This window comes from Seriola dumerili, unplaced genomic scaffold (genome assembly GCF_002260705.1).
Source record: "Seriola dumerili isolate Sdu_G_001 unplaced genomic scaffold, Sdu_1.0 BDQW01000177.1, whole genome shotgun sequence".
Lineage (NCBI taxonomy): Eukaryota > Metazoa > Chordata > Actinopteri > Carangiformes > Carangidae > Seriola > Seriola dumerili.
Window position 1 is genome coordinate 1,290,081 of NW_019174432.1, and position 25,273 is coordinate 1,315,353.

Sequence of the window (25,273 nt, forward strand, 5' to 3'; positions counted from 1 at the left end):
GTCAATCAAACGTTAATAAGAAAAAAAACAATACTCGCTTGTTTGGCTCGTCTCCATGGGGTCTTGTTGCTATGTACGCGGTTAGCCAATGACCGGCCCCTTTCATCAAGTCAAGCTGTCTGGGCTGAGTATGAGCTAATGCATTGCAATACAACAGTCATTATACCCCTTGGTGAGCCAGCTGTGCAACAAGCCTCTTCCTCATTTTCTTTCCAGTTCAAGGTTTCCTAACTTCCTCTCTCTCTCTTCCTCTCTCTTATCATCTCTCTCACCTTCCTCTACTCTTTCCTCCTCTGCTGCTTTTGCCTCTTCTGTCATCCCCTTTCAACTCACACACAAACAAACATGTCTTTGGGGATCTCTTTGCCTCTCTGCCTTGTAATGCAACTTCTGTAGTCTGTTGCCAGGGTCCATGGCCATGGCAACCTCTGGAGGTTATTCCTCAGGTCTAGTGGAGCTTGGAAACATCAATAAATCAATAATTCACAATAATTTACAACAAAAACACTAAAAAAAAGGCTTATTTTCTTATTTGTAAGATCAATAACAACATGTCAATAAACTAACCCTAACACTATGTTGGAAGTGAATAAATGTAGAATTGTGGGACCTAAAGCTTCCCGTACTTTCTTACATGCACCATTTACATGCAAACACGCATTCCATCCTCGCACATCCACCACAAAAGCAGCACTAACACTTAATTTTAGCGTAAATCACAGACTGCTCTCGGTCTGTCAGCCAAAAGTTGCGTTTAATTAAAGTTGTTTCGGCCGTTTTGTTCACTCAGGCTTATCAGCACATCCATCGTCTGGCTGACAGGAGCTCAACAGCAGCGAAGGGAGACGCAGGGTGTCCGGTGACTGCAATTATGAAGCCACTCTATTGTCTGTAAATGGCTCTCCTCTCTCTTAACAAATTAATACTGCCTCTGCATGCGAGGATATCAGCCACCGCATCGTAAATCCACCTGAGAGGGGCTGAGGCAGAACACGACTCCATAAAAATATAAAAACAGCTTAATGGTGTTACAACAGGGGTCGTGCCCTTGCCAGCCAAACATGAGGGAGCAATGAGAGGGGTGGAAGGGAAGAAGTTATCGGCTGGCTGACACCCAGAGGACAGGCGATGTGTGTAAAATAATGCACATTCGGACAGTCTGAATTGCTGCACGTGCGAAGGACTCAGATGATCCGCGGCAGCAGGGAGTGTTCTGATACCAACGTTAGAGCCAACCGCCCTGAATGATGGTATTTGGATATGCATTGTATCATATGATATATACCAATTTGTGAAGATGGGAGTCATATGATGAATTTTTCTGGAAGCCAGCAGCCACGGATACAGACAGAAAGAGAAGGAAACATTGCTATTGAGAGTTTGGCAGCAGCACAAGCGCAATCATGAGTCACTGCTCCCCAAAAGCAATCACGACTGCTGCTGCCCCAGTCAGAGAGGATAACATCAGGCAGGGACAGGGCAGCCGACTGCATCCCAAATGAGCTCACGTCCTTCAAATATCTCCTCCTCAAAAAGAACGGGTATTAAAATGACTGAACTTGGCTGCATGCAGCGCTGCTCACCGCACTGTATCAAAAAGAAAGAGCCAAATGACTTTGTAAATGTCTCCTCTCCTCCTTCAGGAAACTTTACTCTGGAGTCTCAGGATGAAGCAGAGCTTGCCTGCACATGGTCCGCTTGGAACGAGCTGCTGCTGCTGGCAGCCGTCCCGCCGTGCTGCAGCCAAGTTAGCTTTCCAGGATGAGATGGTAAATATGGCAGCGTTTTGCCACCGGGAGGGAGATGGGGGGGGTTTGCTCTATGTGGTTTTTAGGCACCATTTGCTTGTGGTGGGAATGGGAAGTAGCAGATCTGCAAGGACTCAGAGATAAGTGAGGCCATCGTAAAGATGAATGGACCATTTAAGAGCCCTGCGGACGGCCACACATCTATTACACTAAGGAGCAAAGGCCAATTTTACATCGGAACGTGTGGATATGGGCATTTTATCCTTGTCCTGGGAGAAATGAAGAGCTCATCTGCTGATTGGACCATCATCACTTCAGACCCGCTCCCCTCTGAACACGCCCGAGCCCCCACCTAACACCCCTTTATCCTTGTCACCAAGCAACTGTTGCGCATTCGTCACATGGGCCTGGGCTTTCGTGTGGTTTCATCATAGGCCGTGATGGGAAACAGAACCACCACCGCATGAAAGAGTGAGAGAAGGAGGGGGGGAAGCCTCTTATAAAATACATGCAGATCTACAAATAGAAAAAGTCCGGGAAAGGAAAGAGGAGGACTCGCCCTTGACCAAGCCCTGCGCTCACAGAATACTGCACCACCCCGGCAACAAGAGAGAGCGAGGGAGAGAGAGAGGGAGAGAGAGAGGGAGAGAGAGAGGAAAAAGAAAAACAGCAGAGGAGAGAGCTAATCGCCCTGTTATTATATTTGTTGGGATTTGTGGCTAATGACTTCCATATTGCAACTTCAAATGCACTTGATGCTCCGAGAAAGGAGGGTTTGGGGAAGCGGCGGGGTGGGGGTAAGGGGCTCTGGTCATGTGATCGCAAGAACACAAACAAACAAGCTTACAAATAAATGTTGCCAGGTCACACAAGAGCACTTATTTGTTGTGTTTGCTACGAGGGATGAAAAGCAGTGATAATTACAGACGACTGCTTCCTCACAGAGGGCTGACATAAAGACCTTCCTTCCATCTTTATTATATGCTTGGAGCTGTGGGGACAGCAAAACAGGCTTAGCGCATGAGCAATATTTCCACTATTATAAAATGACACAGAGTAAAAGTTTATGATGAAAAAACATGCATGTACAGTATTGGGCAAGAAAAAAGGCCAAACGCTGCGAACACCAAGCTGCAAACTAAATATATACAAGTTCCAGAGCCCTTCCAAAGATGACAGACACGGCAGATTATTAATACGCAATCTGCCACAGTATATTTCCCCTACAGTGACCTGGTAGCCATTACTGTTGTGGTGCTCATTAATGTCAGTGTAGTAAGAGCAGAGGGCAGGGCCAGGCCAAACCGGGCCAGATGTAGTGGGTTACAGAGTTCTTTTCTGGGGGGGGGCACAGCTGGCTGCAACACAAGTCTGGTTCCCCTTTTCCCCCAACAGCATCCATTTCCACATCAAAACCACATCAGACTTCAGAGGATCGCAGGAAGACTGCTTCGCATTTATTATCCAGGTTTTACAGATAGTCACAGATTCAGCGAGGCTCTTTTAATGAAGTTGGATATTGCCGAGGAGAAGTCAGTGACTTCTCAGAGAGGGGGGGGGGTGGGGGGGGCAGGGGATGGAGGGTGGGGGCAGTTGGCAGTTAATGGACCACACCTTGCCCGCTCCTCTGATCTCTCCTCTCCCGTAAGATTGTTTTGTTTTTTTTTTAAAGTGCCCTCATGCGAGCGAGAAAGTCGATGAAAGTGCACAAAAAAAAAAAAAAAACAATGTGATGAGAACAGACGCCTCTAACTAGTTAAATCTACAGACAATGATTTGTCAATGGGATTTTACACTCCTCCTTTTAGTTTCATGCGTTTGTCATAGGTTATAGCCGCAGATAACCAGGCCATAAACCAAGACCTCATTCAGTCCCAAAAATAGCCTCCATCGCCACCATTCTTCCTGCGAAAACCCTCCGCTGCACCACCTCCTGAGTTCACTACCACAGTAGCCACAGACCCACAAGACTCCCTGCCAAAGTTGCTGGGTAGCACCTATAAAACATGGCCCCATCTCATTCTAGTGTGGCCCCTATTATTTAGCTCTGTAATGGAAAGAGTCTAATCTTCTGGAGCCAGCGGTGGGCTTAACACGCTGCCAAAAAACCCCTCTGTTTGAAGTTGCTCGTCACAAAAATGGAAAGCATAAAAGGCTTTTTTTTTTTTTTTTTTTTTTTTTGTTGCCACAAGCTGCTCTCTGGCCCTAAATTTAAGTGTTAGGTCTCGGTGGAGTTTGAAAAATCAATCAGGAAACACACCGAAGCAGATAAAACATCCACCTTGGTAGGATTTCTCATGGTGACCGGGATGATATCTGACGAAAACACAGCACAGGCGGAACAAGAGTAGCTTTGGCTCTGTGCGTGGACGAGGATGGAGCGAGGTGGGATGATTCTGAGTTTTGCTTGGCAGACGTTCAGGGAGTGACTGATGGGCTGCAGACTCTAACAGTGACGTATAGGATGTTCAGGGACTCGCTGAAACCCCGGGGGGAAAAAGCCACTGGCGAAATGTCGACATCAGGGACCTGCCAGCCAACCTGACATGAGGGCGGATGGGGTGTCGTGTTCAATTACCTCCCCCTGGCACCTCCGCACGGTTTCTCCAAGTCATACTCAACATCTGCCAAAAAGAGAGGCCATATTTCCAAACAAGATTAAAAGCTTCTTCAACTCTTAACGCCGTCCGTGTTTCTCACAGTTTCACACACGCTGACACACATACGCACACATGTCCACACAATCACACACCTCTCCAAACAATAAGAAGAGAGGGGTTACGGGGTTAAACAAATAGAAGGGGAAATCTCCCGCATACTCAACACATGCCTCTGAACCCGCTCTAAACCAACTCTGACACTAGAGTAAACAAGAGTTTTGCAGCCAGGAGAAAGCAGGGGCTGTAAGTGAGGGAGGGAGGGAGGGAGCCGAGATAGAGAAGCCGAGCTGGGCTGTGGGTGTTCGGTTCAGAGCCTTCCAAGGTGCACAATTAGCGCGCCTGGGATCGATCCATCTTCAATTAAAACCAAACTGCAAATTAGAGCAGAGCATTGAGACTACAGGAAGGATTGTGAAAGACAAGAGTGATGGCAGGGGAGGCAAAATTAAGCCGAGAAGACAGAAGAGTGGAAAACAGAGAGGCAAACACGGAGTGAGTCAGGGTGGGACAAAGACTGTTTTTATGATCCCGCAGATTGTTAACCCAGCCTCTAATTTTCTCCTTCTTGTGCATAGCGCCAATGAAGTGAACACTTGGCTTATTTCACATTTCCCATGTTATAGACGCGGCCGACAAAGCCCAGGTTTGTGAAAAATTAACAGCAAAGCACAGAGTTAGCGTCTCTATTGCCAGGTGTCCGAGTTTGAAGGTATGCATCTCATTCCAGAGGAGCTCTGTGGCGCAGCTGCGTGCCGGGGCCCTCTTTACCAGCAAACAAACAACCGGTGCAGGTCTTCAGAAACAGAAAAAACATGTCTTGCTAACACATCCCCATATGGGTTCCTCATTGCACGCAGCCTTTGATAACCGAAGGATCTATGGCTTGTGATATGAGACATGATGGCGCACTGTCGCTAATGGCCGCGCGAGCTTTGCATGGGGGTGTTTAAAGCTCGCTCTCTTCCTCTTTGTTTAGCCTGTAAATGGATGGTAAAATGATCCGTCAGTCAACTCGCACTGTCAGATGCCCCGATAAACATAAGCAGTGACAAAACATGCATTAATCTGCGCTCCTGCCCACATCATTCCAGCTCTTTTTTCCCTCCCTCTCCCCTTTCATACTCATACTTCCCCCCAGATGCAGTTACAGTAAGAACCAAAGGGAGCAATTTTCATCAGTAGAGCAGCCGCAGCATTTTAAGATGAATTCGATGTGGAGGGAAGGGAGGACACACACACACACACACACACACACACACACACACACACACACACACACACACACACACACACACACACATATAAACATGCACACAGGCTCCTTTGTTCCCTCAGTGGTGAGGCCAGTGTCATTGTGGTGATGCCATTCTCACCCACTCATCACTGTGCTGCAGATATCGCCCACTGAATGTGTGAGCATACGTGTGTGTGTGTGTGTGTGTGTGTGTGTGTGTGTGTGTGTGTGTTTAAGTGCACATGTCTGTCAATTCCCTAACTCCTCTCCTCACAATGGGCCCGGCTTCTCAAAAGCAGTAATCAATTTGCGGCAGCATTATGTAAGCTGTGCGGCCAGTACGGCTTCGGGCTCGCCTCCTGTCCGCGCTCTCGTAGGACGATTTCCACGTTTCATGCTGTTCCAACGATAACATTTAGATTCATGCAGCGATGGACCTCAGATCTCATACACAAGGCCTTGGTCCTGTACATAAAGCCACCTTAAGCTCACATGACAGCCAGACAGCACCTCAAGGAAAGGTGAACCGTGAAAAAAAAAAAAAAAAAGCAGAGAAGAGATGTCGCTAAACACACCTGTTTTCGATCGTCCTGTTTGTGCTCAGGTTAGCTGGCATCTGAGGAATGTAAATTATATGTGGTTTGGTTTGGGCTGAAGCTCTGACAGTGCTGTTGCAGGGGATTGTGTGCAACCATTATAGACCCCCCCACTTCACCCTGTCCCAACACACACACACACACACACACACACACACACACACACACACACACACACACACACACACACACACACTACCTCCCCTGTGTCTTCTTTCTCTCTCAGAGGTCCTGTGTGATTACAGGGTCCAGGGAAGATGAGGTCTGACTTGAATAAATAAAGGTCTCGGGACGAGGGGAGGGAGCGATGTGACCTGCCCTGCTAATACAAAAAAAAAGGAAAAAAGGAAAAAAGAAAAAAGAAAAAGACACTGCAGCACAAGATCAAAAGCTCTCTGCTCTGTTTCCTGTTTATTCTTAACAGACATGATTATTTCAACAGAGTGATGCCTCATCTTTTTTTCTTTTTTAAGAGGGAATCATAACAAGGCTCGGGGCAAGCAAAGCTGGAGCCGTTGTGTGAAGCAGCAGTTTTGCAGATGGCAGTTTTTCATTCAGTTTCGAGGGTGTATGAACATTACTGTATGTGTCGGTTGACTGTACTCCTCTCATGCTTGAGCTCTTTGCTCGAGCAGCCGGCGAGGACGCAGCTGTTGCTGAGAAATGTTTTTTTCACAGAACTTTCCGAACACTGTCCAACTTTCTTCTGACAGAGCGCTGTGAGAGTTTTACATTCAGCCGTCCCGTTTTGATGAGTTATATCCTATTGTGAATTTCCTGCAAGTGGTCAAATGCGACAGGAAAATTTAATTTGGGGAACGAGAAAATCAGCGGCATTTCATCAAGGGAGGGGTGGCCCACTCCTCTCTGTTTCAGCCTCAACTGATAGTTCAGGGGGGAGAAACAGGTGATTTTTTTTTTGTCAGATAACACTTAAAAAAAAATGTCATCAATCTGTCAGGATACTCTCTCCAGTCCGACTACCGAGGCCGGAGGTCACGTCGGCCTGGGAATCCTGGGCTTTATAGGCAGCTTTGAGGCCCCTTGTTAGTAATTGTTCCCCTCAGAAATGGAACAACATGGTTGCTGGATATTGGACTTAAGTTGATCAAATGTCTGAGTGAGGCTCAGAGACATGTGTTGTGATTAAATGTAACTAAAGCAGAGCGGCGGAGGGTTTTGTCCACCCTCTCGGCAGCGCAGAGAACTGGATGGACAGAGAGGTGTTCAAAATCAAAGGGGGCAATAATACTTGTACGTTAAATTCTGAGGTTTAAGTAACTTTTACTTGTTGCTCTCTGGCAGCGGCGGATTAACACACCCCATGTGTGGAGCACAAACATGCACCCATCTGCATCCAATGAAACTCCAGCGCGCTCATTTGGGGAGAGTGGCAAACACGTCAGAAAAAAGGCCCCGGCATGTTTGTTTTGTCTATCTTCGTAAACTATAGATGGAGGCATCGGCCTGTTCCCTCAGCATTCCTTGGTGAGTTTAGATTTGTTTTTACACTTCTTTGCATCAAGACACTTTTCCCGTAATCTGCTGCCACACTGAATCATGTGAGCTTTGACCACTAAAGTGCACATTCACATCAGTTGTATTAACATGTTTAAATCTTTCTTCTTCTTCTTCTTTTTTTTTTTTTGTATCATCTTGCCTGAGCGAGCCGGGCAGAACACTAACAGAGCACACATGTCAACTGTATCAAATCATAAAAGGTCGTCAGATAAACTGCAACAGAGCGCACTTCCACGGACACAATAGACTGTGACAGAGAGGACCACAGCGTTCAGCATTCAACTTTTAACCAGCTACGTCTCCGGTTCCTGATCTTGACGGTGAAAGCGATCCTTTTTCACTGTGGTTTGTGCGGCTGTGGGAAGAGCTGCAGTGCTGGGAACCAGATGGCTCTGGTAAAAAGACAGGGGGCATCCCACTGGCCTCCCTGAGAAGGGGATCCATTACGGAGGATCTATTGAGGGCCAGCAGATTCTGTTTCATGGCATCGGCCGAGTGTGACCACACCTCTGGCGGCGTTGGTCAAGGGCTGGTGCCGCACAGGCTGCTGCAGACCCGGCCCGTTTTGTGTTCACCTTGGGGAGCTGTATTCACCTTCGATACAGGAGAGACAACTAAATCAGGGCCTCTTGGCGACTTGGGTTTCATCCCCTCGGTTCAAGCCTCTTTCAAAGGGCCCTGCATTGCAATGGGATATCACTGGCTCCACGGCTTGAGGGACAAAGGTTTTTTGTGACTGGGATGTTCCTGTGCACTTGTAAAGTAGCGTCTATGAACTGCTTTAGCTCAGTTAACTGTCCCTGAGGTATCGCAGCTTGAGTTAATGCACGTTTATCTCCATCTTCTTTCAGAAATGACCACACTGAAACATGTCGATCAACCTCTGCTCTCTCTGATCTCCAGCCCATATCACTGTCACGGCATCTTAGCTCTGCCCACCGGCTTTGTTCCTTTGTTTGCCGTCCACTTAGCTACGTCTGCTCCCCTCCACTTGTCCAAATGTTTGCTCTGTCCACTTAGCCGTGTCCACTTGCTTGTCTTTGTCAAATCAGTCCTGTGTGTGGGCGTTTCCTGCAAGGAGGAAAGGCGACAATTTGCCTCTTCGGCCACAAACTGCTGGAGCTGGACACAAACCAGACCCCGGGGCTCAGCAGCAAAATTACTCTCCATTTATTTAAAGTGGTTGCCATTACTCTACCGCAGTGGAGCACAGACCTCAGTGGCCCTGGCCCAACCATAACTGCAGTATAAAAAGAACTAAAGTTCGCCGGACAGGTCATGTCTCACACAGTAGCAATTCAATATCCTCCCGTTATGTTGTTGGTTACGCTTCTCAAAACTCAGAATTGCATGTGACACCACAAAAATACATGGTTGCTTTGAAACTAACCCTGTGGAGATTTTTTTTTTTTTTTTTTTTTTTTGCAAAAACACCCCAACCAATCACTGGCGAGATGTTTGGAACATGTTACATGTTTGAATCAAAGAAAGAATAACAGCTAATTTACCTTAATCATACTATGTCAAAAGCTTTATTAATAGTATGTTCAAAAGGAGAAATACAGAGACAGGAAGCCAGACTGGTTTTGGGCTTGCACCAAAACAAATCAAGCTGAAGTCTAATCGCTTTTTTCCTGCTCTCCTTGAAATGCAGAAACAATACACCAGCCAATGAGTGCTGTTCGGGAAGCTGCACTTCCTTTTATCAACACGCCCAGAGCTGATAACGCTCTGTTTTGATTTCACGTCATTATATAAATCCAGCACTGAGGCAGAAAGCTATATTTTGTTTAACATTTTCATGCACCAGCCACTTTCTCCCCTTAGGCCTCAGAAACCTCCTTTAAAATTCCATTCTGGGTGAATTAAATTGAGCTCTGATAATGAAAACAATTGTTTGTTTGAGAGTTAATAGAATTCATAGAAGAACATAAGGTTCTATGGTATTTCATTACTGTTCTCCAAGTATTTGATTTACCCCCTTGCCCCGGAGTGTGTTCCAGTTGATGGGCTCTGACTGCCGCGGAGAGCGCCAGAATGTCACTGTCATTGACTGCAGTGGGTCTCCTCATGCATACGCAAATGTCAAGGTACACGAAGAGGCCAAGGGAACACAGCTCACGCAGAGTATTATTAAAAAAACGTGTAAAGGAGGAACAGGGAAGAGAGAGGCGAATCAGTTGCAAGAGGAGGAAGAAAGCTTGGAGAACTATCTAGATAGTCTGAGATGAAAAGAAAAAAAAGTTGTGAAAGAATAAGTAAAGATATTACATTGCTTTGCAGAGCTCCATCCAAAACCAACATGTCACAGCTCATTCAGAAGTATACTCTGTCTGGTCTTGACTGACCCTCTGCGCAACAAAACCTCACAAACCACTATTCTGGCCACATGAGTGCACTCTCCTACCTAAACATTGTTTATCTCTTTCAAGCCTGACAGTTGTGTACAGCCAGCAGCGCCTTGACAGCTTAATTCCATGTTGTCTTACAGGACCGCCTCTGTAGATCAGGGACCAGAGTGACACACTCAACCCTGCACCACTTTGTTTTGGGACGCCCCCTTTCCTTTGCCGCTCTGCGCTTTTACATGACTATCGTATCCGTCACGCCTCATCACTTCTGAGGGGGGCTACCCATGCACCGCCATCGCCATCATAGATCCCAACGCTGGAATCGGCCTGCCTGCTTTGCATGCCGGGTCACCCAGCCAACCGACCGAGCAGGTGGTGATTTGCAAGGTGAGAGAAAAATGAAAGAGTTTCAGTCAGCAACGGAAGTTTAAAAAGAGAAGTGGAGGGAGCGGGGTAACGACGCACAGAGAGAGGTACTTTGATCAAACAATTGTAAGCCTTTGAACACGACAGGACGAGAATCACAGTGGCATGATAATAAGCATGATTGTGTTTATAATAACTAGGTCTGTTTCTCCGTCTTAGCGGTTGGTGGTTTTATGGGCGGTCCAACCCCTTGGCATGGAAGAACAAGGGCGTTGCCCGCAGCTTGACCTTCGCAGGGCACCACCCAGAGGTCAACAGGAAGTAAACGGGCAGCGTGCTGACACAGGGGCACACATTTCTGACCCGGAGCTTTTCTTTTCTCTCCTCTCCTCTTACGTTCTGTGAGCCAGGTTCAACTTACGTTCAGTAAATGAGGGAATTCTTCAAAACTTTGGCCTGTTGTCACAAGTCAAGACACGCTGAGTATCATGAGTGTTGGGATATGCAAAAAGGATAATGCTCTGCTCTATTTTCTTCCATTTCAGGCTTCCTACTCATCGTGTCCGGCTTCTCAATGAGTGCAACGCTCTTTGTCTTCACTGCTATAGTCTGCTACTAGCTAATAGCCGGTGTCACTGTCACTGGAGCACTAGATCAACTGTGACTTAGGTTTCAGTCTACCACATTGTCAATAAAGTACCATACAAACGTACAACAATATGTGGGTGATGCTCAGAGGAAGAGCTGCTTCCTAGCCTGTTATTACTCTCAGTTTTTCCATGTGTGGACAAGCATTTTATGTGCTATTTATAGAAAGGCTGCAACTAACTTTTCTGTTGATTATTCTGCAGATTTGCTTGTTTTATCCAACCAATGCTCCTAAACCCAAAGCTATTCAATTTACAAAGCTAGCACTGTGAGCTAGCTGCCTAGCTTTCGCGCATGTGTTTCTCCCCGAGTGAGCAGACATTACAGCTAACTAGCATCTCTCCACTGTGACACCATAGCCTGGTCTGTTGTCGGTCACTTCACACTTCCCAGTGCCAGTTGAAGTCGACATGCGTGGTTGGTTTTTGTTAGTGTGTTCTGTTGTCTTGCTAAGCTTAACCTCCTCTGGCATTCCATTGAAGATTTATGAGGGCTCCAATTGGGCTGGTGTGCACCTGATTATGTGCGAACACAACACAAAGAGGATACAGACTCACTGGGTTTTACTGTGAAGACAACCAAGAGATACTGACTGAACCTACAGGCAACTTACAGGACTTTTAAAGGAGTATAAAGTTTTAGGAAGATTAGTCCATTCATCAGTTTACACATTATTCCATTGAGTGATGAGGGGGCGGATAGTAAAAGCAACCATGTGTCCCCAGTAGATTGTTCTGTCCTGTGATTGATGCCAACACTTTTGCACGCCCTTGAGTGAAAGGCAAGGGACTCACTTTATCTCAAAAGTCAGAAAAAAAAGTACAGCGCCTATAAAAGTTATGTTTCCTCCAAGCCAGAGAATAATCTATTCATGCACATTGTTTTGGTAGAGGTATGGAGATACTGGCTTATCCCACTACAATGGTGATAAATGTCACATGGCATGAGGCCCTCAAAGGGCCAAAAACATTCATCTTAAAAATCTCAGCAGCAGCTTCTCTTACATAATAAATAAATAATGTTACTCATGATAACCCTCAGACTAATCCACATCTTGTGAACAGTGTCTTCTCTCCGTGCTGGGAGCGTAGACCAAACAGTTCACAAAAAGGCCTCTGAACGATCACGGTTAACCAATTTATTTTTGTCATTTTTTAGCACTACAAATCTACGGTTCATGTTAGATTGAAAGGGCTGCAACCAATACATGTAAATGCAGTTAACACCGAAACACTGTGTCCAAGTTGAATTATAAGCAACTCAAGTCTGACAATTAAGTAAAATGCATACACTGTGTATACAAAATATAATATGTAGTAAAAATAAGGGTTTGTTTCCACCAATTAGTGGCTACTTTGCCTGCTGTTATAGACACTGTGAGACTGGACAGCAATACGATATGTGTCTCGCTTGAAATAGTTCGACAACAACATTAGCAATACTCTTCTTTACTCTTCTACAAGTCAACAAGTCTCTTGTATATTATTAAAAACACACACAAAACACTATTACATGTGTAACTGTCTCACATTTAAATTACCAAAAATGACGGCCTTGCTAACAGTCACCTGTCACTCAGCATAGTGTGTTGAAGCTAAAAGTACAATGAGCTTGTAAATGAGGGGCATGTAAATGACGTGTCTATGTCTACATGTATAAGCAAAAATAATATATGAATAAAAAAGCTTCTTAAAGGAGTATTAACTGTTTTTTTCCCCCCACTGGGGGCAGTAGAACGAGCTATAAACACAACACTGACACACTTTGACCTTTAAGGTTGATTCCGTGAGTATGTTAGCGAACAGTTGTTTTGATGGTTCGGTCTCCGACACCTCTTGGGGGAAATATCAGTCCGTTTGTCTGCTGTGTGGTGCTGCACAGGTAGCTTCTGCCCGCTGTGGCTGAAACAACGTCATAATTCTTGCGCAACCTCTTCCACATTACATTTAATCATTTAATTTATTGTTTATATTGATTAATGCAGTTTGCCACAACGTCCACTTACTGTACCACCCTTTTCTTAGAGATCTTTATTTCACTGTCTTCAGCAGCAGATAACCCTTCATGCTTAAAGCTACAATATACAATTTCTGGAAATCAAGCTAGCACTTGCAAGAAAGGCCCCTCAGCTACATCATGTACGCTTTCTCAGCTAATGCAGAAACTAGGAGCTAGTTTGAAGTTAGAGGAATAATAAACCAGAAGTGCATCCATGAATTGATTTACAGTCGTGAGCTCCCACCTCCAACTCTGGCAACAGCAACTGTAAACATTAACATATGTTTTAGAGCATATTTCAACTACAAAATATTACAAAAAAGAAGAGAGGTTTTTTAAAATAAATGTTATAATAAGGTTTGCAAACACTTTTTCTTGTTAAGTTCACTTCAAAAAGTTGACTGGTCACCCACCCGCTCAATGTTTACTTTTAAATTACTGTAAGTCAAAGTCCTGAGCCTTGATTCAACATAAACCTAAACCCAGGAAAAAGTCAGGACCAAAATTAACATACTTTGTAAATATGTCCTCACTCTGAAAGTCTATAACTCCCACTGGTTCCTACAGTCACATCCTTAAGAGTTACTTAGATGTGTATCTCTCATGACACACACACACACACACACACACACACACCAATCCACCCCAGTGGTTTGTCTGAACTTGTGTCTGCTATACAGAAGCTCACCAAGGGAGGAAAGGTTTCCATCTCCATCTCTGAACCGGAAAAGCGGGGGGGACCACAGAGCCCACATCTGAGACGCAGACCCCATGCACCCTCTTCCCATAATGCCCTCTGACACTCCCCACAATCAGCACGGAGGGTTTACCCACACACCGAAAGCCCTTATGTTAAACTCTTTAAGAACCCGCTGTCTCTCCTCAAACCAACACTCCATCGCGATCACCTCTGCCAGCACAAGCTCGTGTTTCTTCAAACGGCTGAAGATGGTCTGTTATTATCTTCCCAGGCAGACGAGTATCTCTCCCTCCCTCACACACACACACACACACACACACACACACACACTTACCCTCACAAAGAACTGTCTGTCTCTGGGGTTACAAAGGCTGATGGGACCCAATCATAAACTGCACTGTATGGACTGCGTTTACAAGTTAAGAGTGGATCAAGTTGAGGCAGATATGGTGACAGGAAAGGCTGGGGTTGGGGAAGGGGGGTAGATGGGATAGATGGACGTGAGACCTCTCAGTTTGACACTTGATGTGGCCCCTTTAAAATCTGGAGCAGGAAGGTTGGAAGTTTATAGAGACTGCAGATGATTACAGCTGCCTCACATTTGAACTTTACTCAAACACACACATGTAGCGCTGAAGTTATTAGCTGATGAAATCTGTTGAGTGACAGAGAATTAACCATCAATTCTAAAAGTGAAAATGTCACACATTTGTTGTATTCGGCTTCGTAAATATGAGAGTTTGCTGCTATTTACGTTGAACATGTTTGGGGTTCGGACTGTTTGTTGGTGAAAACAAGCAATTTCCAAACACGTGATATGATCAAAAGCTCCAGACAACCTGCTCAATGGACCTTGTGGTGTGGTAGTTTTCTCAGCTGCTGTTTCCAGGGACAAGATCAGGTCGAACTTCAACAGATTACATTTATATTAACTCATGTGGCAGACATGAAGTGAAGGATATCACTCACGTCAGTGCAGTAGGAGACCTTGGTGTGAGGACCAAGTACTACATCTTTTTAATAAGTGCAAGGATATCAGGTGAAAAAGTGCACCCAAAGTGTATACTAAGCTCTAGTTAGGCATGTTAGAGTGTTTAGGAGCGGAGGTGTTCTCAGAAGAGACTTCAAGGGATTCTTGAAAATAGAGATGGACGCCCCTGCTCTGATAGCGTTCAGTAGCTTGTTCCACCATCGGTGAACCACAGACGAGAACAGTCTGGACTGAGACCGTCTTGTGTGCAGGGATGGCAAAGCCAGACGACATTCATTGGAGGAACCCAGCAGCCGAGAAGGATGATTGATATGATGGAGTTAAAATAGAAAGGTGCAGACCCAGAAGTCACTCTAAAGGCAGCATTGGTGACTGCAATTTGATTTGAGCAGCCATGGGTAGCCAGTGTAGGTCGACGAGTAGCGAGTGACATCCTGGATTTCAGCAACTGATAGGGAAAACAACTCTTAGCTGCAGTCCCACACACATGTAGGTAAGTCCAGAAGTAGAAATATCCACATAAAAATGCGAAACCAGAAACCTGGACTTGCACACGTGGAAACGTTGAAAAGCACCTGGCATCTTTTCCCCTGCTACAGGTGAACATATGCACGCACAATCACACAGTTTATTCACTCTGACTTAACATAAAGCCAAACACCTGAAAATAACAAAACCCATAGACTCCCATCAATCACTCACCAACCTATAGTGAACACAGAAGCTGCATGACTGTTGCCAGGACCAAGAAACTCAAATCCAAACCTCTGTGAGAGCAACTGTTCAGGAGTTTGTGCAGCATTTTAAACCACACTCTGGCCACTTCGCCTCGTCCGCTGCGCCCCGTTCCGTCTGCGGCTGAGTGCACCGGATCTGACAAAGCCCAGGCCAACATCGTGCCCTGCTGGACAGTGATCAGACGGGGAGCAGGAAAAAGGGAGGGTTGCCAGATGAAACAAAGGGTTGCCAGTTTATGCAGCAGCTTATATGCATGTCAGGCTACAAAGAGAAATCCCAACACAAGCTGTCATTCATCCACCCATCACTCTATTTGGTGCCTGCACTGCTTCAAGGAAGGGGAAGGAGAAAAAAAGCACCAGTGGTGAATGAGAGTAAAAAGCTCAGATATCTCCAGTCCGGTCCATAAGTAATCTCCCTGCTTCACCTGCGGCAAGTTAGTTTGATAAGGCACCTCAATGCTCCGAAATCAGCCTTTGCAAATCTTCCCAGTGTGGCCTTGCAAGTTATTTTCATGCATGTCTAGTTATAACTACGGGCTCGGCAAAGACTTCAGATGAAAAGAAACCCCATAAGGCACCTCTGGGCTCCTCCGATCAGTCCAAGATTCAGTTGGTTGAGCACAGCCTGATACTAACCTGATGTTTTCTTCATCCGGCCTTATTTCTGACAGCTCTGTCTTCTGTGATCACGTAATGAGCGTGCATTCCATATTGCCAAAATGTCACAGCGTGCCCTTTTCAAGCCTCTGCTCGACACAACCAAAGCAAACTGCTTTCCTTTAAAAGGCAAAAGAGAGAAAGTCCAGTGATACACAGGTTGTGACTTTATCATGTTGCCCTTATTCACTACTATAAAAAGAGGGATGAGATAGATCAACTGTTGCCAACCTTAAAATCAAGGCAATGCACTTTTGCAATCCCTTGTCACAGATTGCATATTTGAGTATTTGAATTAACATTTTCAGATTCTTTCACTTGAATAATTTCCACAGGACTGAGGAGGTAAAATTATACAGAATTTCACAAGAAAATTGCAAAGATTAGAGAGCAATAGTTCGACATTTTGGGAAATACGCTTATCAGCTTTCTGGCAGAGAGTCTGAGAGTTAGATGAGTAGATTCATATCTGTCCATTTAATATGAAGCTACAGTCAGCAGCCAGTTAGCTTGGATTAGGATAAAGGCTGGAAACAGGGGGAAACAGCTCGGGCTGTGATGGACTATTGTAGTTTTTACACTCTGATCTGAGTATAGATGAAACAAACAGGATATAACGTGTTAATTAGTGAGCTCTAGGGATGGAGGAGGAGGGTTTTGTTACCTTTGGACAGAGCCAGGTTAGGTGTTTCCCCCTGTTCTATCCTTAATCATCCCCCGACCCCCAGGTGGAGAACCACTAAGATAGATTATAGGTTATCCGTGCATGTACTAGCAGGAAAACAGCTTGCTCATCCTGCTGGTGAATTTAAAAAGGATCACTTTAACGGTGAGCCATCTCACTCCAACAGCAACACTGGCAGCTTCATCGGAAAGCTGCCTCGACCTCCATTAAAAAAAACAAAAAAAAAAACATGACGCATCACTTAAATAAACAAAAGACATACATGTGGATGCGTGGTGCGGTGTGGGTCTCTCACCACCGGCTTCACCATTGGCCCACATCACATAACACTGTTTACAGATACCAGGAACACCAAGAACAAAATAATTCCCCTGCTGATTAACCAGCTCAAGCTTGTTCACGACGGCAACGCGATTAGCTACATTATTACCGGCTTACAGAGCGACTCAATTACGTCTCATCTTGACAGCTCTGACAGCATTCAGCTTCCACTTGTGTGTACGTTTGTGTGAAGGGCCTGAGCAGCTGCCAAGTGAGCAAAGACAGGCCGCAGTCAGACACAACAGCATGTGGGAGACTGGATGAGTTTCTTTATAAAGCCTCTGAGTTCAGGTGGACGAGGAATCATACACATTATGGATAAGAGCTAACACTCTATACTGGGAGTGTAAAGTGTGCTGCATGGACTAAGAGCCCATTCTCATATGATAGGTTGCATAAAGGCACTTACTAACACATAATCTTTAAAGGTCTCATATTGTGAGTTGTCCATGTTGTTTGATTATAAAGCAAGTCTAGGTTCTGTATTAATACTGTGAAAGTATCAAAGCCTCAGTCCACAGAGAAATATACAACAGCCTGTTTTCAAAAACTGAGCCTTAAAACGAGCCGTCAGGACTTCTGTAACTTTGTGATGTCACAACAAAGCAGTCACTGCTCTCAGCCATGCTCCAAGCCCCGCCCACCCAGACCCACCACCCAACCTTGCAGGATTTGGTTTCTCTGTGTGTTTTACCTGAAATCTGCTTTATTTTTATTTGATCACTCAGAAAACAGTCGGCCAATCAGAAGAGAGGCTCAGAGCCTTCTGTTGTTGCTACAGCTCCAGAGAGAAACCACAAATATATCTTCTTATGAAAAAGGGAAAATATAAATATGGGACCTTTAACCCTTAGCTACATTTTCACTCTTTTACTCTTCAAGAATGTGTGTAAACGTGTGTGTGTGTGTGTGTGTGTGTGTGTGTGTGTGTGTGTGTGTGTGTGCGCGCACAACACACCTCTGCTGTTAATACGACTCTGCTTGATGCAATGCTGCAGTTTGCCAGGACAGTGAAAGCAATCCAGCATAATTGTTTTTGACGCTCTGTCACAAACGAAACAGTGGCTTTGCTTTCTGCAGAGCATTAATTAATAAGCAGCCTTATGACCCAGCTGTAGCAGTTAAAGGAAAATAATTCGGGTGTGTAAGAATTCACATTTGCACATGCACAGATTTTTTTTACTTCTTAATAACATCACAGACGTGCCCTGGATTCTTCTGACAGAGACGTTCACGTTCACCAAAATCTCTCTCTCTCTCTCTCAACGATGCTGAACCTCCAGAATAACACGAGGCGTTATTTAAGCAGCGCACTCATCATGTCCACATCAACTGTTTCAGTGCAGTCCATGCTGCTTGCTTCAGTGTGTCCACTTTCCCTCAGCATGCCCTGAGGTCTCTACATTTCCCAGCATCGGCATGAACATGTTGCATCAAACATCAACTTCATCTCCTCTGACAGACTTGTCCTGATGAGCATACGCAGAAAACCCTTGTCCTCTCACTCTGGGGGTCAGGGTGGGGGTGGGGGTGCTTGACAGTGAAAATCCACTCACATTTAAACATGTAAGGCCACTTTTCTTGCTATTAAACTGTGGTGGTTCCAGACAATTTGCAAATAAACAGTGGTTGTCAGAAAAATACACCACTGAACAACAGAAAGCTAAACTGACAACTGTGTCAGTGCAGAGTTGTTTTAAGGTGGAGCTTTTTTTTCTCCTTTAGGTGTTGTTGGGTTTCACGTTCACTTTGACCTTTTAATTGCACAGTCCAAATGTATTAGGAGCATCTGACCAAAACACAGCAAATTGAGCATGTAACAGTCACTCCTTGCATTTACAGCTAGAGACTGAAATTATTGTTTTACTGTACAGTAAATATGGCACAGCTGACTTCAACTAAACTTGGTCTTTTTTTTTCTTCTTTTCTCCTCAGTGTTATGAGGGGGAATACCATTGCTTTAAATACTTTGTTAATACATAGGTACACATGGGAGTACTTACGCACTAGCCCAGATGGTGGACCCTCTAATTTGAAATCCAAGGGTATAATTAAGAGACAAAAAAATTAAAAAGGAAAGCATGAGGATTTGCTGCTTCGACATGAAACGCGGCGCAAATTACAGCAAAGCAGAAGCTCGGTTTGTGTGGTCATCATTATTAGATATTCACATTAAAAACAAAATATTCTCCGGGAAGTCAGCTTTGAACGGGGATCCGGCTGTAACTTTGAAGTTCTGTAGATAGACGCAAGCATACCCCTGAGAATTAGTCTGAACTTGATGGCGAATTAAATGGATGATATCAGATGACTGAGCTGAGGGTTTCAAGATTATTTCACTGGGGGGGGGGGGGCTGCATAGTGTCTGTGCGGGTCAATTAAAGACACAATAGCCGGTGATGCATGGCTGTGATATTACGAAGGAGATCAAAAGAGAATAAACATTTTCTGCTATTGCCTTTTAAAATGAGATAAATCAAACACGAATGTGATTGAGAGGCTGAAAGCAGCTGATGCAGGACAGGTAAACACATCATAGCGCAGGATGCGTCGTGGAGAGCGGTGCGTAAAAGCTGCTGGTTTGGGTTAAAAGCCCCTGATCCTCTTCCCTTGATTATAGTCGATACGTGACTTTTAAGAAAGCGTAACAAGCCTTTCCCAGATTTACACGGACCCGCATTTGGTATGATGTTGCCGCGGGACTCTACAGGTCCGGGGACAGATGTGTTTACCCTGTAGGTGTGGAGGTCACAGTGAAATATCTGATCAGACCAGTCTCCCTGCTCACATCACCTCACTCTCCTGTCTTTAAACTAGATAACGACACCACTATTTCCCCCTTTTGTTTTTTTGTTTTGTTTTGTTTTTGTTTGTTTTGTTTTTTTTGCTTTGGCTCCACTCTGTAAAAACTACAGTTTAAAGACAGCGTGCAGTTCGGGAAACAGTGTCGTAGTGGGATTTGGACCAAGGCGATAAACTATGAATGGAGTTACAGCGACTGCGATCTATGACATGTTCGATACCAAACAAGGAAAAATCACTATAACATTAAAATAAACGTACTTTCGGGTGTGTGTTGTGCAGTTTCTGATGGGTCAAGAGCTCGTCCGGTGCGCAAAAGAGCAACTTTCGGGGACGCTGCCGCACATTTATCGGGAACACATCCTCAGAAAAAAAAAAAAAAAAAAGGCGAGCAGAAAAGTTTTACTTACCGGTTTCGAAAGGATTTAAAGCTGCGGAGGAAATAAACCCAGCGAGGAGAAGAGCAGAGGTGATTGTCCAGGAATCCATCGCGTGATTTCAGAGTCTGAACCGGCTCTCAGGTGAAGTGCAGCCTGACGGACGGATGCGCAGACCGGCGGGGTGGTGGACTGACTGCCTGACTGCCTGGCTGGCTGTCTGTCTGTCTGTCTGTCTGTCTGCCTGGCTGTCTGTCCGGATCTGTGCAGGAGTCGCACTTTGGCCCGCGTTAAAAGTCCCTGAACTTCAAGGCAGGTCCCACAACTACTACAACACTGACACCGCAAAAGACGGGACCAGATAGTAGAGAAGCAGGGATCCTGTTTCCAACCCATGTGACAGGAAATAGGGGCAATAGATTCAACCTGCAGAGAGAAAAGAGGAAGGAGGGGAGAGGAGGAGGAGGAGGGAGGGAGGGAGGGAGGGAGGGAGGAAAGGAGGGTGGCGGTGCTGGGGTTGGAGGGTGGACTCCGTGGTGCAATGAGCAGCAGGTTGAGTTTAGGAGACACTGATTCCCCCTCTTTAAAGATTATACCCTGCACAGTAATAACTTGATAATAAGTTTCATATCACAGCAAAACTCAACAACAGGCAGGAATGTTTTGAGAAAATTACTTCAGGGGATTAAAAAAAAAAAAAACTACCTTTAAGCATCATCATGCATTTCCTGCGACTAGATGCCACTGGAGATCAGAGCTGCCATAAACCATGACAGTTCACTGTAAACATGCTGGCCTACCAGAGACACACAATAAGAGCACTGTCTTGGTTTTTATTTTGGGGTCTAAATGTAATTGCGGGTGGTGGTGGTGGTGGTGGTGGTTGTGGGGTGGGGGTCTATTACATTTGGAAACCCCTGGGCTGTGTCATACACATGGATTTGCACATGATCCTGCAGGAGCAGTGGCTACAGTGTGCAGCACAAAGGTAGGTTCATTAAGATTTGGATGGGGCTGGGGAAATGATTTCACTTGTCAAGGATTTCTTCCACTTTTTGTTCCTGTTGCTGAAGCTGAGATAAAAAAAAACAACAACAAAAAAAACAAAACATTTGATGTCTTCTTCTATTTGTCTGCCTTTATCTAGAAAAATAGAAATAGAAAAACCTGCTTTGTCCCCATGGGCACAATCTGGGGAATCAAAGACTTCTTTCTTTGTGTGAACTTTAGTTGTTTATGGCCACAGTTTGTTATTCGATTTTTTTTTATCCACACAAATTTGTGTTTTTTTCCCCCCTAAACTGAGTTTCATAAATAAAATGATTAGATAATATTTACATTTGAATTTTAAGGCTGGTGATGTTTCTGCAGAAATGTTCTTCCTGATGGAAACTCAACAGATTAGAAGATAAACTCAGTACTCCATGTACTGCATGAATGTCTTTCCCTTCACATTGTCTCCATTAAAGCTTTTTCTTATCTCATTCAGTGGATAGAAACAGGTGCATAGAGTGTGTGTGAGTGTGTGTGTGTGTGAGTCCACTGTCAGCGCCTCTCACCTTCAGACAGGCGAGCTGGTCTTCAGTGTCAAACAGCACCCTCTTGTGTTTCACTGCGAGCATCATGCAGCACTGGGAAGAAGTGGCCAAGACAAAAAAGCAGCCAGTTAGCCTAAAAATAGAAAGTCCAGTATGATCTCACCACTCTCCAAGAAGAAAAGCCCAACATTTATTTTGCCAAAACCGACAGGGTTGAGACGGGGTGCACTGGGAAAGTAATCGAAAGTGATCTAGCATGACGTGTGCCCTTTTGAGAAATGTAGCTGTGTGGCCTTCAGATAGTGGCTGGTAAAAAAAAACTTCACTTATATCACAGTGAAAGACTGAGATTTATTATGATTTATCCAAACTCACAGTTTACTATGGCTATGACTGAGATGTCTAACCTTTCCAACACTGTATGACAGCTGGTTTTCAGTCTCTATTAACCAAGTTCTGTGCTTTAATACGGTTCTTACACTGGACATTTACTTTGTAGCTGTGGTTAGTTTGCAGAACATATGATACATTTAGAAAATATGATCATTTTTCTAAATATTAAACTACTTATCAGAGCAGAGTTCAAACTGAGTTAGCTACAACACTGATATGTTTCTTACACATTTATGCGTCAGCATGTAGTACCATTAATAATCTAGTATCACTCAGAGAGGCCATACTAAATTATTACTTTGACTGGCCCCAGGGTCGCCCATCTGATAAGACTTTTGCTTTCAGAAAGTGTTTGGAACCAAAATAGTCAAACACTCTGTCACTGTGTTACTTATGGGTGGAATTGGAGTGACAATAAATGATTCCCCTTCTTGCTGCGGACGCCCAGGAACACCCTCAAGGACCACCAGGCACCCACAGACTCCACTTCAACAACCACTGACTTACATTTGGCTGATAATACTTTTGACGGGCTGCAACTAACAATTATTTTTTATTAGCGATTATTTAATCTAACAATTATTTTCTAAATGAAGTTCCCAGATCCAACAGTGGTGGTTTTATATTTTGTGTGAGCAACAGGCCCCAAACACCCAGACAGACTCAGTTAACTATCACAGGAGACTAAGGAAACAATTGAAGATTCTCAACTGATTGATCGATTATCAAAATGCAGATTCATTATGTGTTGATCAATTATTCAACTAATCATTGCAGTTCTTTACTTTTGTACTTTTAAGTAAGACTTTGAATGTAGAACTACTTATTCTTGAGTATTTTCACATTGAGGTTGCATTGCTTTTACTTGATTACAGCACTTGAATACATCTTCCACCCCAGATCGTTATCATTATTTAGTAATGGGACATGTTATGAGCATGTGTCTCACACAGTCTTAGTTTTCTCAGACTTAAATAAAAACTACTGTGTCCGTATGAAAATGAACCTGAATTGGACTCCTGTCATTACCTCCCATCTCCCCCTCGGCTATCAGTCCGTGATGCTGTGCAGTTGTGGGAGCAAGGCTTCCTTTGTCCTCTTTGTCTGTCTCTTTCTGTGTGTGTGTGTGTGTGTGTGTGTGTGTGTGTGTGTGTGTGTGTGTGTGTGTGTGTGTGAGATCACATGTTGGGCTTGTCTGTACACGCTGCCTGGTCACATTCCTTGTGGTCTGCTGGAGTTACTGTAATTCTGCTCTGTCTTTTTGCTCTCTCCAGATAAAACTTGGCACTTCCACACATGAAATTCACACTTTATTCGTTTGGCATTTTGCCTTTTTAGACTCAGATTAAATCGTTTTTCATTATAGGTCGAGGAGATCAGATAACTAGTATCCAAAGCTCCTCACAGGACCACGTGTGTTCCTTTTTTTTTTTTTTTTTAGCATAGGTGGCCGCAGTGAGAGCCGAGCCCCCTCACCTCACCCCTGCCGGTGTGTAACCCGCCTGCTGAGTTATGCAAGACGGAGGCTGGAGGTCACAGCAAGAATAATCCACTGAGATATATTAGAAAGTACTCTGGCATCCCTGACCTGCCTGCCAATGGGAAGTTATGCATAGTTGAATTAGAAGTTGGCCCAGATGCTTTGAATTCACAAATTCAGGAGCCAAGACTGTGTCATGTCCTTGTTCTCTCTCGGGTAAACACGAGTGCCGAGAATTTTAATGCCATATTTCTCTCCTTCGTGGTCAAAACCATTTCTCCTTCTAGGCTTTTGTTCTTGGCTTTGTGAGAGAATCTGTCATTGTATTGTACCATGAAAAAAAAGCTTTTTTTTTTATATGTCGTTCCAATTCATCTAAGAGAGAGCAGAAAATTTAGAGGTTCACTTAACTCAGATTTATTAAATAAAAAAAAACAAAAACAAACATATTTCGTCACTTTCCTTTGCTTCATCGGTATCTAGCCGTGCAGATTATTTTTGTGTTTATTATTCCAGAGTTCTGAGCCATTGACATTTCTGCTACCACTTCAGTTCAATGAACGGTGAACGTTTTTCAAGATAATCCACAGACCTCGCTGTGAGCAGTGTTCATGCTAAATCAATTAATCCTTTTGAGTCACACTTCAACCAAAAACAACAAAGTTCCAGCTTGTCAAATGTTATGATTTGCTGCTTTTCTTTGTCTCATACGTGCGTGCACCGAATATATTTGGGTTCTGGGCTGTTGCTTGGTCAGAATAATCTGAATATGTCACATTGGACTCGAGGAAAATGGCATTTTATCACAATCTTCTGACAAAACAGTTGCTAGAAAAATACTTGGCAGGGTGAAAATAAAAATAACCATAGAAAGTAGTTCCAAAGAAAACTGCTCACAGACCATTGCTCTGTGGATTACTCAGAGAAACCGGGGTATTTTTTCTGGAAAAGCTGTTGAAGACAAATCAACAGTAACATGGATTTCTTTTCAGTAGCAATGTTGGGAAGACAGCAGCAGGAAATGTCAACACCTAAGCACATAAAAACCAAAACTATACATACATGAAGAAAATTGCTCTGTTGTAATTTAGAGAATCAATCCTTTAATGGTCCAATATTTTAACCTTTTGAAGTGTTGATCCATAAGAAGATACATTTACGGCAGCGGTCCCCAAACTTTTTTCAGTGGGGGCCACATCAACTTTCCTTTCTGAGATGAGGGGCCGAGGTTAGTCTATAACAGGAAATGATATGGGCCAGGGTGACAACCAGTATTATTGTGGAGATTACAATGATAATTTGTTATAGCTGCCCTTCGTTTGGCTTTGGCACCACCTGTTGATTTGCAAAAAAAGTAATAAAAAGTCTTCACATGTGTTTTTTTGAAGTACCACAGATACTCCATTTATTTTATAGAAAATAACAACACAAAGTGATGGTAATGCCGGGGGGGGGCGCCGGCGGGCC

The 25,273-nt window shown here is 44.4% G+C and overlaps 1 protein-coding gene across 1 annotated transcript in view; it reads right to left on the reverse strand.

The window, feature by feature from the left end:
• Positions 1 to 20,767, reverse strand: part of kremen1 (kringle containing transmembrane protein 1) — a 58,094-nt gene extending 37,327 nt beyond the window's left edge. The window contains exon 1 of the mRNA XM_022752807.1: positions 20,429 to 20,767. Coding sequence (XP_022608528.1) covers positions 20,429 to 20,507 — 79 coding nt within the window. The 5' untranslated portion in view covers positions 20,508 to 20,767. The remainder of the gene's footprint in view (positions 1 to 20,428) is intronic.
• Between the last annotated feature and the right edge of the window lie 4,506 nt (positions 20,768 to 25,273).